General features: G+C 38.7%; 1 protein-coding gene across 1 annotated transcript in view; it reads right to left on the minus strand.

Annotated features, from left to right (window-relative positions):
- ANKS1B (ankyrin repeat and sterile alpha motif domain containing 1B) overlaps positions 1-12,041 on the minus strand; it is a 1,189,006-nt gene that overhangs the window by 873,985 nt on the left and 302,980 nt on the right. Inside the window, exon 7 of the mRNA XM_072655669.1 lies at positions 7,241-7,421. Within this exon, the coding sequence (XP_072511770.1) occupies positions 7,241-7,421 (181 nt within the window). The remainder of the gene's footprint in view (positions 1-7,240; positions 7,422-12,041) is intronic.

Here is a 12,041-nt window from a genome sequence, read left to right on the forward strand (position 1 = left end):
CCCTTATTGTCCCAGATTGAGTTACAGTCTGATCAGAACATCACTGATTTAAAATTAGAAGGGACTTAGAGAGAAGAGCAAAGGTTCCAACTCAAGTCTTCTGAGTTTTCATTACCCCATGATGTCTTCATATAATATAAAAAGACAGTTCAACAACTTTTTTCTCCACTCACACAACTGCCATATTTTCCCATTGCAGGGTATTCCATCCCAAATGTTCATATAAACTATTTGTGCCTATCCTGTGGTAGAGATTTCTGAGATCTATTGGTCTGATCAGCTATAGCTGAACACACTGTACAAGGACCTTGATTTTGTGATGTAATTTGAGTTCAAAGGATAACCACCATCAATCATCTTACACCTGGATAATTTTAGTAACCTTTGGGGATCTCCCCACCTCAAGTCTCTCCCTTATCCACTCCATCCCATCTTCCACTTATTTACCAAAGTGATCCTCCTAAAGCTCAAATCTGACAGAGTCACTCTACCCCTCACTAAAATCCGGTGGTTAAGAGCCTTTGGTCTAATAAATGCTCATTGACTGACCAATTGACCTTAGAGATTACTGATGTATCTCAGATTTCTCACCTGTAAAATGAGGGAGTTGGACTAGATCACTTGTGAGGACTAGATCACTAGATCACTTTTGTATTTTTGATCTAGGATCTTATTATTCTAAGAAATTATTAATGACCAACTGCTTTGATGAAGCCCCAAGGAAGCCAGAGGAATCCCACCATCACTATCATCTTTCCCATACCTGTTTCCATGACCTCCCTGACCTTATCCTGAGCTGATGCATGCAGTGGGTCTCTTAACTGAGCTTTCAAGGTCTTAGAGGTGAATTTCCCAGACTTGTGTACCAAGTGAGTCTAACTTTTAGTGTGTCCACCTGTACCCAGAAGTATGCAGGAGTCATGTGTAAGGGACCCTTGAGAGTCAATTGTTAAATTTTCATTGTAAACATACACCTCAGAAACCAGCAAATGTAAATTGCGGCTTGATGTATTGTTTTGTTGATGGTCTACACCTGAGAGGGCAATGAAGAAAATCTCAGTCATGTAGATTAAAATTCCATGTATGTCCTGACCTTAGCACATTCCTCTCCACAGACAATTATTTAACATTAAAAAGTACAGCAGTGACTGCATCACTGGAAAGGCCATCTAATGATGGCATTACAGGTCTCACTGCAGAAAAAGACCTCAAATATCAGCTGGGGAAGTTGTGTTTGAACAACAAAAGTCTCTATGTAACATGCAACAATAGATCCTCTCAATAGGTCGATGTGTGGAGAGAGAGAGAGAGAGAGACAGCAATTCAGTCATGTATGAAAAGTTTAAAACTCTTCATAACCTATCTTCCCACCTTCCCAGGCTTCTTACACCTTATAACCTCTTCCTCTCCCACACACTCTTCTATACAGGGACAATGGCTTCCTCTTATTTCTAAAACAAGATATTCTGTGGCCAACTCTGAGCATTTTCACTGACTATCTCCCATGTGTGGAATGATTTCCTATCTTACCTTTGCCTCTGAGTTCCTTCAATTCACAGCTAAAATCCTACCTTCTTCAGGAATTGTTGTGCCTTTCTTCTCTTGATCATCTCTCATTTCTCCTGTCCATGTCTTGTTTGTACAGAATTGTTTACATGTTGTCTCTCCATTTAGATTGTGAACTTCTGGAGAGCAAGGAATATCCTTTTTCGTCTTTCCTTATATCCCCAGCTCTTAGCTCAGCACATGAGAGGCACTTAATAAATTCTTACTGACTAGGTGACACTAGGAGGAGAATTCTTAACAAAGAACAGAGAGAATTATAAAAGACAAAATAAATAACCTTAATTATAAGATATTTAAAAGCTTTTGCCAATAAAAATGCAATTAGAGTAAGAAGAAAAGGTCTTGGGGCAACCTAATGGTTCAATAAATAGAGCACCAGCCCTGGAGTTAGAAGGAGTTGTGTTCAAATCTGGTCTCAGACGCTTAACTAGCCGTGTGACCTGGAGAGGGGTGGGAAGAGAAGGAAGAAGAAAAGGAAGAGGAAGAAGGAGAAGGAGGAGGAAGAGTAGTAGTAGTAGTAGTAGTAATAGTAGTAGCAGTAGTAGTAGCAGTCATAGTAGTAGTCATAGTAGTAGTAGTAGTAGGGGTGGTTGTGTTGGTGGTGGTGGTGATGGTGGTGGTGGTAGTGGTGATATTATTTGAGGGAGAGAAACACTTTGTATCAAACATTTCTAATAAATATTTGATGGCCAAGAAATGTAGGCAACTTAAGATCAAAAAAGTATTCCTAATTGATAAGTGGCCCAAGGACAGAAAACAAGAGCAGTTCTTAAAAGAAGAATTTCAGACTATTAACAATCATATGAAAGAAGTCAGTCAGTAGAATAGATCAGCTATGTAGCACACAGAAACAACAAAAAAGTAGGAGTCCAGTTTTTTATAAAACAAAGACCACAGCTACTGGAGCTAAGAACTCATTAGTTGACAAAAACTACTGGGAAAACAACTGGAAAAGCTGGATCAACAGTCTGCCAGAGTATCAGTGTAAAACAAGGTCCTGAGATAAGCTCCCAAATGGATACATGACTTAGGGTGAAGGGTGACATCATTAACAGATCCAAAGAGGGCAAAGGCAGAGAGAGAGACAGAGACAGAGAAAGAGACAGAGAGAGACAGGGAGAGAGACAGAGAGACAGAGAGAGAGAGAGAGACAGAGAGAGAGAGAAAGAGAGAGAGAGAGAGAGAGAGAGAGAGAGAGAGAGAGAGAGAGAGAGAGAGAGAGAGAGAGAGAGAGAGAGAGAGAGAGAATGAGGCCAAAATACCCTAAGAACATACTAGGAGAAAAAAATACTATGTACTACACAGAGTCAGGGTTACATGGGTTGGGGAAGGAGGAGAAGTAAGAGAAGACTTCGCAAAGTAGGTTTTTCCAAGGAAGATTCTTCTGAAATGGATAGAGAAGTCATCAAGTTCATTCTCGCCCAGCACACACATAAATGCATAGACATTAAAGATGGCATGTTGGGTTTGGGGAACAGATGGGCTGCTGAGCATGTAATACTTTCGGTCCCTTGGTATGCCAATTAGCAGGGTCAGGCTACTTCAGTAGATGAAGTAGACAGCTACTAATATCATGTGACAATTGCTGAAAAGACTCCAATTCCCTAAGCACCATCTAGGTTCATATCAACCTCTTTACTTACTCTGTGTCAATCATTTTTCTTTGGGGGGCTGCGGGAAGGAGGGATGTGTTGTCACTTCTAAGAAAGATCAAAGACATTTCTTAACTCAGATGATTTTAAGAGTCCTGACTTTATTTTTTTTTAATTGAATAGAAGTTTTCAGAAGAATTAAGAACTATTGTTATAATTTAAGGTTGGCATTAATTTATCTTGAACAAGAAATATGACATTGAAAATCCCATTACTTAGCACAGTGTTTAGGTACTTAAGCAGCTCTTAATAAATGTTTGGTTACTGACTGATTAAATGGATGGCATTTTGATTTTTGTGTACAGCGGAAGACAATATGAGGACTGAAATGCCCTCTAATGATGGAGAACTGATTGGATGGTGGACAGAGGTGGAGTTCATCCTTTATACTTTTTTCCCAGAAATTTTGCCAATGATTTAAAAAAAAAAAACCTCAAAAGTGCTTACTCAGTAACCTTAGAACATCATATACAGCCAGACAGGATTTGAGATGCCATCTAGACCAGTCACTTTATTTTACAGATGAAGAAAGTGAAGTCCAAAGAAGTAACACAATTTGTTCAAGATCACACAAGGAGTAAATAGCAGGGGGGTGGGAGAGGTATGGTGGAGAATTTGAATCCAGGTCCTCAATCTCCAAAACCAATATTCTTTCTTCTATACTACTCTGCCTCCCAACTATCTCATCACCATTTCCTCCATTTTAGAGATAAGACATAGAACAAAGAACATATGATCATAAAACAGGCAATGTGGAGGGAGAGAAGTAAAAAGGGAGAGAGGAGCAAAAAGAAAGAGGGAGGAAGGAGAGGACTGGGCAAAGAAAAGGAGGAAAGGAAAGGGGGTGAAGAGGGAAAGTGGGAATGGAGGGAGAGAGAGGAGGAGGGGGAGAGACGGGGAGGGAGGGAGAGAGAGAGAAATGGAGCCTGTGAGCATTAGCACTCATACTGAGTTAAGTGGTCCTTGGTATGTCCAGGAAAGTAAGTGGGTTGGAGTTGATTGGCTCATTTTATTTGAAACAAGAAGTAAGCTTTAGTCAAGTAGATATGAAACAACAAAGTGCTTATAAAATAACAATAATATTAATGAAAAGAAGAAAGAGGAAGAGGAGGAGGCAGAAACCATATGTCTCTAGTTTTTTTTAAGATTTGCAAAACACTGGTGTCTCATTGGACCCTTACCACAGCCCCATGGGATTGGTATCATTATTGCCTCCACTTTGCAGATGAGGAAACTGAAGCAGAGAGAGTTTAAGCAACAAAGGATCACACAGCTAGTGCATGAGGTGAGATTTAAACTCCAGAGTTCTCATTCACTGTGGAAGAATGGATAAGATGACTGCAATAAGTGAGAAAATGGTCAAGTTTCATAAGAAATTCATTAGATTTCTGTCCCCAACTATGATGAAACATGTTCTATATTTCTAAGGATGGGTTGGTCCTTGTTTGACACTGTTAAGGGCTATTTTTGCCAAGATGTACATTCCTCCCCATCGAAGTAATCAAATACACTGGGAATAAAATTACCACTTGTAAAAATAAGCTCTCTCTATATAAGAAAAGGTCAGTTACTGTGACACCTTGGTTGTTTTTCTCATCTGCACAAAGACAGGGTTAAATTACATCAAGTCCAAGTCTAAACCTTATACTCTTATGACTACTTGATGTCAAAGCTAAAAGAAATTAAGTGACTGTCCCAGGGTTACATAAAAGTCTGTTGTAATTATAATTAAACAATATAATAACTGTGTAGTGCCTTAATATTTACAATGACCTTTATATACATTATTTTATTTTAGCTTCACAACAACCCTGTAAGAAAAGTGTTAGTATTATCCCCATTTTACAGATATGGAAAATGAGGTTGAGAGAGGTTAGGTAATTTGCTAAGGGTACCATAACCAGTAAGGGAATGAGACAAGATTTGAATTAAGATCTTCAGTTTCCAAGTTCAGCTCTCAAGACACAGCACAATCTAAGAGTGAAAACATCACTGTCTATCTCTGGACTTCAGTCTCTTCATTAAAAAAAATTGAAGTAACAGAACTAGACAATCTCCAATGTTCTTTCCAGCTCTAACTTCCCACAGCCTACTAACCATGACCATCAGCAAGTTTCTAAATTCCACTCTCCCCAGCCTCAGTTTCCACACTTGTAAAATGAGGATAAGAAGTATTGCACTGTTTATTGCAGTGTCATGGGTCTTCCACAAGATAATGCATTCAACCACTTTACACACCACAATTATTACAGGTTTGCATCTTTTCTTCCCCCAGCATCCTCTAGACCAGATCAGAAATGCCATTATTATTCTGTCACTGAAGACAAAGGAAGAGAAGGAGGCTGGTCTCAAACTCCTTAGCAGCTGTGGATACAGTCAGGTCCTCCTACCAATGGCAGCCAGAAGAAGAGGTGAAGGCTTCCAACATTTCTCAGCATCGTCTAGACACCATTTCAGCCTCTGACATAATAATGACCCTACTTCACAGGGACTCTTCTCACCTACTTCAAATACATCCTACTTGTTGCCTTTTATGCCCTACATCAAGGGTGGGAAACCTGTAGCCTCCAGGCCACATGTGGCCTTCTAGGTCCTTGGGTGTGGCCTTTTGACTGAGTCCAGGTTTTACAGAACAAATCCTTTTATTAAGAGGATTTGTTGGGTGAAGTTTGAATTCAGAGTAGATGTGTGATCTGAAGTAGATGTAGTCTCAATCATCAAATACAGTCCTTTATTGATCTTTAGTGAATAATATTGATTAGAACAAGAAATTCTTGCACTCATGCCATAATTATCAGGATTACTAAAACTATACTGAATCAGACTTCTATAAACAAGATTATGAAAAACTGGTAGAAAGATAAGAAGGATGAGAGATGATGATCTGGCCTAAACTAAAAAGAAATTTTAGTCAAGATAAGTTCTTTGTTCCCGTTTGAAAGGCAATGGAGTACAGTGGGAGAGGACTGGCTCTGCAGTCAGAGGACTTCAATTAAAATGCTACCTTTCACATGCATTAGCTGTCCCTGGATGAGTTAGGTTAACTTTGTGGGTCTCAGTTTCTTTATCTGTAAAATGGGGCAGTTGAATCAGATGGTCTTTGGGATTCCTTCTAGCCCTAAATCTATAATCTCAAGGTTCTGTGATTTAACACTTTTCCCAGTCAGTATATAGCCTCAGTGAACTCACCATTAAATGGGAACTAAAAATAAAGTATACCTCAAAATGTGCAGTTATTGAAATGTGGTTTTTAAGATCCAGATTCAAATAGGCACAATGCCTAAAACCACCTCCCTCATTTTCCCCCCAATATAAGAACACAAAGTCATCCTGTATGTCTTCCATTTGGGGTATGTCTAACACCAAATTACAGTCACCACATAGAACACACTGTGAGAACCTGCTGCCCTGGAAAGAACTCTGGACCACATCAGCCAATTTTAATATCAGATGACTAAGGGAAATTTTACCTATCTGCATTGTAAGGAATCTCTGATTCTGCATTTTAATAGCTTGAGCCTTCTGACAAATTGGAATGTGATTAACTTAGAGACCTATAACAGGGGTCAAGTGACTTGAGCTTTATGGCAGAATTTAGAATTTACAGCCTATGAACAGCAAGACACAACAGAGCTAAGCATCTAGTCCATAAGAATGAATGATTACAATTGGAAGCTAACAAAAATCCCAGGAAAAAGCTACAACCCATGGTACTCCATCTGATCTTCTCCCCAGTTCATCCAGCCTTTGAAAGTATGGTGCCATGGAATGTTTAATGTCATTGGCACCAGGTGCCAAAATTACTCATGCCACCTCTGATCATTTAAATTTCTCATCATTTTATATTGTCATTGCTATCAAGTCCTCAAGCCAGTCTGTCAATCAATGACTCTATGTTCCTACAATCTTCAGTGAATTAAACAACAACACAACCATCACAAAAGTCTTCTCTTATTTCCACTCCCTCGAGGACTTTATCTTCAAAAGCCTAAAGAGAGAGAGCACAAATAAAATTGTTTTACCTGTCTGGTCAGCACCTTCACTGCTGCCTTCCAGGGACGCCATGGAGCAGTTAGGTGGAATGACTGAGGGGCTGTCAGGAAAGCTTTTACACGCTGGGAATGAGTTGGCTTCCAAGTCGTTATGGCTATGATTCAAGCGGTGGAAATCCAGGGAAGACACAATTGATGTCCGTTGCTTAGGCTAAAATAAATAAATGTAAACAGAGTGTTTAGGAAGCTGTTTCATTTCTACCCATTCCCCATCACTTTAACCTTCTCCATTTTGTTTTCTGGTCTGGACCTATGATTTCTTCAGTGCTGACCATCCCATGGTCCAGGAATTTATTCCGCTAATGTGGATTAGCAACTCATCTGGATAGTTGATAACTCACACTCTAAGAGAGTTATTTGGAACAATAAGAGGTTGAGTTATGTGCTCAGTTACACAGCCAGGATGTGACAGGAACCAGACTTGAACCTAGGTCTTCTTGACTGACTGGTCCAGTATCCACTCTAGCATGGCCTTGGTAAAAAGTACATATTAAATTGTATTAGATTACTACTTTCCTAGGGAAGACAAGGAAACCATTAACAGTTTTATTTTCAAAAGTGTCAGTGCAATTGGCCAAGACATCATATGGAGTGAGAGGTACATGTGAAATGCAACTCTCCTCATAGAAGCTGCTGCTATTGCTGTTGCTTGTCATTCATTTTCCAAGACCATGACATCAGGAGAGTGATGCCATGATGGGCAAGTGAAATGGATTTAAGTGAGGGAGAGCCATACAAAGTCATACAGAACTCTCCTCAATGACCCTTTCAAAATCACTAGAGATTTCCTTTCATTTTCCATGAATTGACCATGACACTGAAAACCACTGGCCAGGACTGTCAGTTCTGAAAGCTGCAATTGTTTCAAGATTAATGAGGTATGAAGAGGCATCTCTGATGCAGGTGAAAGGGTACTGACTCTAAAGTCAAAGGATATGAGTTCAAATCCTACTTCTCAGGGTTTTTTAAAAAATATCTTGGATCTTGGATGAACCACATCACTTCCCTGGGTCTCAGTTTCCTCTTCTATAAAATGAGAAGAATAGACCAATTAGCCCCTGAGATGCCTCCCAGGTTTAGATTTCTAATCTTATTATCCCCACATCCCTCAAGGCTAGAGCATTATAAATTGTTATTGTCTGTCTGCTGTTTTGGAACTCTGCCAATAAATCAGGTAATGGGTATTCAATACAATACAAGGAACTCAAATGGAATTTGCCAGAGGATGTTTATTTATTTCTTAAAGATTTCCATTAATCTCCAAAAGCCATGCAAAGTCAATGGATGGATATGACTGTAAGACATAAAGAACCTCTGAGATCTAACCTATTCCCTTTGCCAATGATGGATTTGTTCCCTTATAGTCTTAATTAAATTGTTCTGAATGACAGAGCTCTCACCATCTTCCATCAGTACACATTTCTTCCAATACTTTTCAAGCTGTGGCTGGATGATCACTAATTGTGGAAGAGATCCATGCATTGGGTAGAGGAGACTAGACTCAATGACCTCTAATTTCCCTTCCAACTCTGGACTTCGAGGATGCTAATAAGCCTTCAAAGCTCCAGACATTCTTTGAAGACTGGCCAAACTTTTTTTGTCCAGATGTTTGCACTACTTAAATATTAATATTTCACCACTGGGCAAAAATCCAGTACAAATCAACTTAGCTCTCACTTCTATACCTTTCTCATGAACCTGATGTGCTTACTTAATTTCGAGTTTATCCATCGGACTGGAATGCAGATGCAAGGCAAAGGAATCAGGCACTTCATTCCAACCACATGAAGACGTGTGAAAAGGATCGAAACTTCAATAATTCTTTCCCTGTGATGTACAGTGCATTTATGAACATTTATCATATATTGCAATTGCTTTCCTCTGTGTGCACCATTTAAACTACCAGCCTGCACTGCTTTCGAAAGTCATTCACTGAGTAAAGCCGTGTAGTGTGATTTGGTGTAAAAAAGCCCTTAATTGGGTGGTAAGTAATCTGGCTATCTCCCTGACTACTCATGCAATCTTAGTCATGTCATATCACATTGCTGGGCCTTAATTTCCTTCTTTGTAAAATGAGATCAGATTAAATGATTTTTTAAGGTCCCCTTCTGCTTAAGATTCTACATCCCAGATTCTAATATAAGTATATTCAAGTATCCATCTTCCCAAATTGTATCTGACTTTAATACATAGCCTGCCATTTTTTCATTATACAAACTTATGATTTCATTGATATGAGGAATTCCTACTTAGCCAATTCCCTCTACTAATTCAGATCAGAAACAAATTAAAAAGTAATTAATAATAACAGTTTACTAACAACTCATATTTAAATAGCATTTCCAGATTTAAAAAGCTTCTTACATATATTAAGTTGATCTTCTCAACAACCCTGTGAGGCAAAAGTTATTTATCATCCTTATTTTACATATAAGGAAATTGAGGCTGAGAGGAGTTAAATGACTTAACTAAAGTCACTCTGCCACTAAGTATCTGAAGTAGAATTTAAACCTTCCTTATTCCAAAGCTAACCCTCTGTCCACTATACCATGCTGCTTTTCCTATACCTTCGATACATCTTTGAAAATAAATAAACACAAGAGAAATGAAGATATGTTTGTATCAATTCTTCACAAAGAACTCAAGACTATTAGCATGATATAGATTATCCTTTCGTTATAATTCCATTCTGAAAGAGGGAGATTTCTTTAAAGAAACTCAGATAAAGGAAAGGTCATCCTTTATTATCCCTAGCCAGCTCAATGACAAAACCAGAACTAGTCTTTGGACCATTCAATGTTCCTTGCACTAATTAATTTGTACAATGTCATTAATTAGCACTCATAGTAATGTGGATCCTAAATGAGACGCGACTCAGGCTTCTGTGGGACAGCACACATCAGCCCAACACTCAATTTTCCATTCACTTTTGTGTGTTGGAACTGAGCCAAACTTTTTTCTCATTTCTCCCCTCATGAATTTCATATAGGTCAAGCTGACTTAGTCCCATGATACATGTCAAGTTCTAAATGCCTCAGGAAGTCAGGTCTCTGACCTCAGTCACCATACACAGGTTTTCCACCCCTGCCATAGAGGAATGGGGTAGAATGAGGGTCTGGATTCAAATTACAATTCTACTGCTCATCCCCTATGTCATCTGATAATTAACTTAACTCCTCATGGGTCCAAGAAATTCTCCAAGGCCATGTTATAAAACAGTAGCATCTCTTCACTGCAGGACTAAGTTACTCTCTGCTTTCCATATACAGTAATGAAATCATAGGGATGGCCTTCTCCCCTCCCAAAAAAATATTGCATTTATTTCTCTGTTAACATGCTGTATTCTTCATTAAGAGAATACAAGCTTCTTAGCACGAGTATATCTCAGTTTTTTATTTGTATCCCCAATGTCTATTATAGCACCTGGAAGCGTATGGAAGGTATATAATATAAGGTATATAATAACTGATTGTTGATTATCACCATAGGTAAGTCACTGAACCTCCCTCAGACTTAGTTTCCCCATTTGTAAAATGGGGATAATAATTCATTTCTAATTTCATACCAACTACTATGAGGAAATTGCCTTGTAAGCCTTAAAGGGCTATACATATAAATAAGTTTATAACATGATAAATCCCCAATTCCAAAATATTCACAATTTTCTTGTGAATATTCAGTTTAACAATAATTAACATTCATAGAATGCCTTAAGACTTGCAAAGTGTTACACATATGCTATCTCATTTGATTCTCACAATAACCCTGTAGGCAGCATTATTATCCCCATTTTACTGATGAGAACACTGAAGTAAACAGCAGTTAAGTGAGTTGCCTAGGGTAACATAGCTAGGAAATGTTTGAGCTTAGATTTGTGCTCAGATCTTCACATCTCCGAAACCACAACTTTTACTCCCTGGGCCACCTAGATGCCTTAGCAATAGTTTAAATTACATGTACTAGAACTACCAATTTTTTAAAAAATGGTGATTGGATCTGTATGACAACAGGACTTCTATGTCAATAATAATAATGATAATAATAGCTTACATGTATGCAGCACTGCATGGTTCATAAATCTTACATCTATTATCTCATTGGAGTCATTCAACAACCATGTAAGGCAAGTTTCACATACAGCTAGTGGAAAAAATGCTAGATTTTGAGGAAGGATGATCTGAGTTCAAATCCCAGCTCACTCAGTAGCTGTGTAACCTTGGGTAAGTCAAAGCCTGTAAGCCTCAGATTCCTGATCTGTCAAGAAAGGGGTTAAATTCAGTGGTCTCTAAGGTCCCTTTCAGCTCTAAATTTATGATTCTGTGATGCCCATTTGCAGATGAGGAAACTGCCAGAGAGCTTCTTTAACTTGCATATGGACACACAGCTAGTCAATTTCAGAGTTGGGATGCAAACCCAGGTAGGACTCCAAGGTGAGTTCTCCTTAAATTGTTAAGTGGGTCTCCCCTTCTCCCATTAGAAGCATGCAGAATTCTCACCCCAGTGAACCATTACACAAAATGACTAAGATGGGGTGGATGTTGGTGAGATGATAGCATAGCTCAATGGATTTACTATTGGTTGGATAATACTGGTTGGATCCAAATAGCAATGATTAAAGGACTGATGTCATTCTAGAGGGAAGTCTTCAATGGAAGGTCACTTGTCTCTGCCTCTAGCCCTATTTTGTTCAACAATCTTATGAATGATTTGGAAGAATTCATAGATAACAGACATCAGATTTAGAGATGACTCAAAACTGGATACAGATCAG

Source organism: Notamacropus eugenii, chromosome 3 (assembly GCF_028372415.1).
Source record: "Notamacropus eugenii isolate mMacEug1 chromosome 3, mMacEug1.pri_v2, whole genome shotgun sequence".
Lineage (NCBI taxonomy): Eukaryota > Metazoa > Chordata > Mammalia > Diprotodontia > Macropodidae > Notamacropus > Notamacropus eugenii.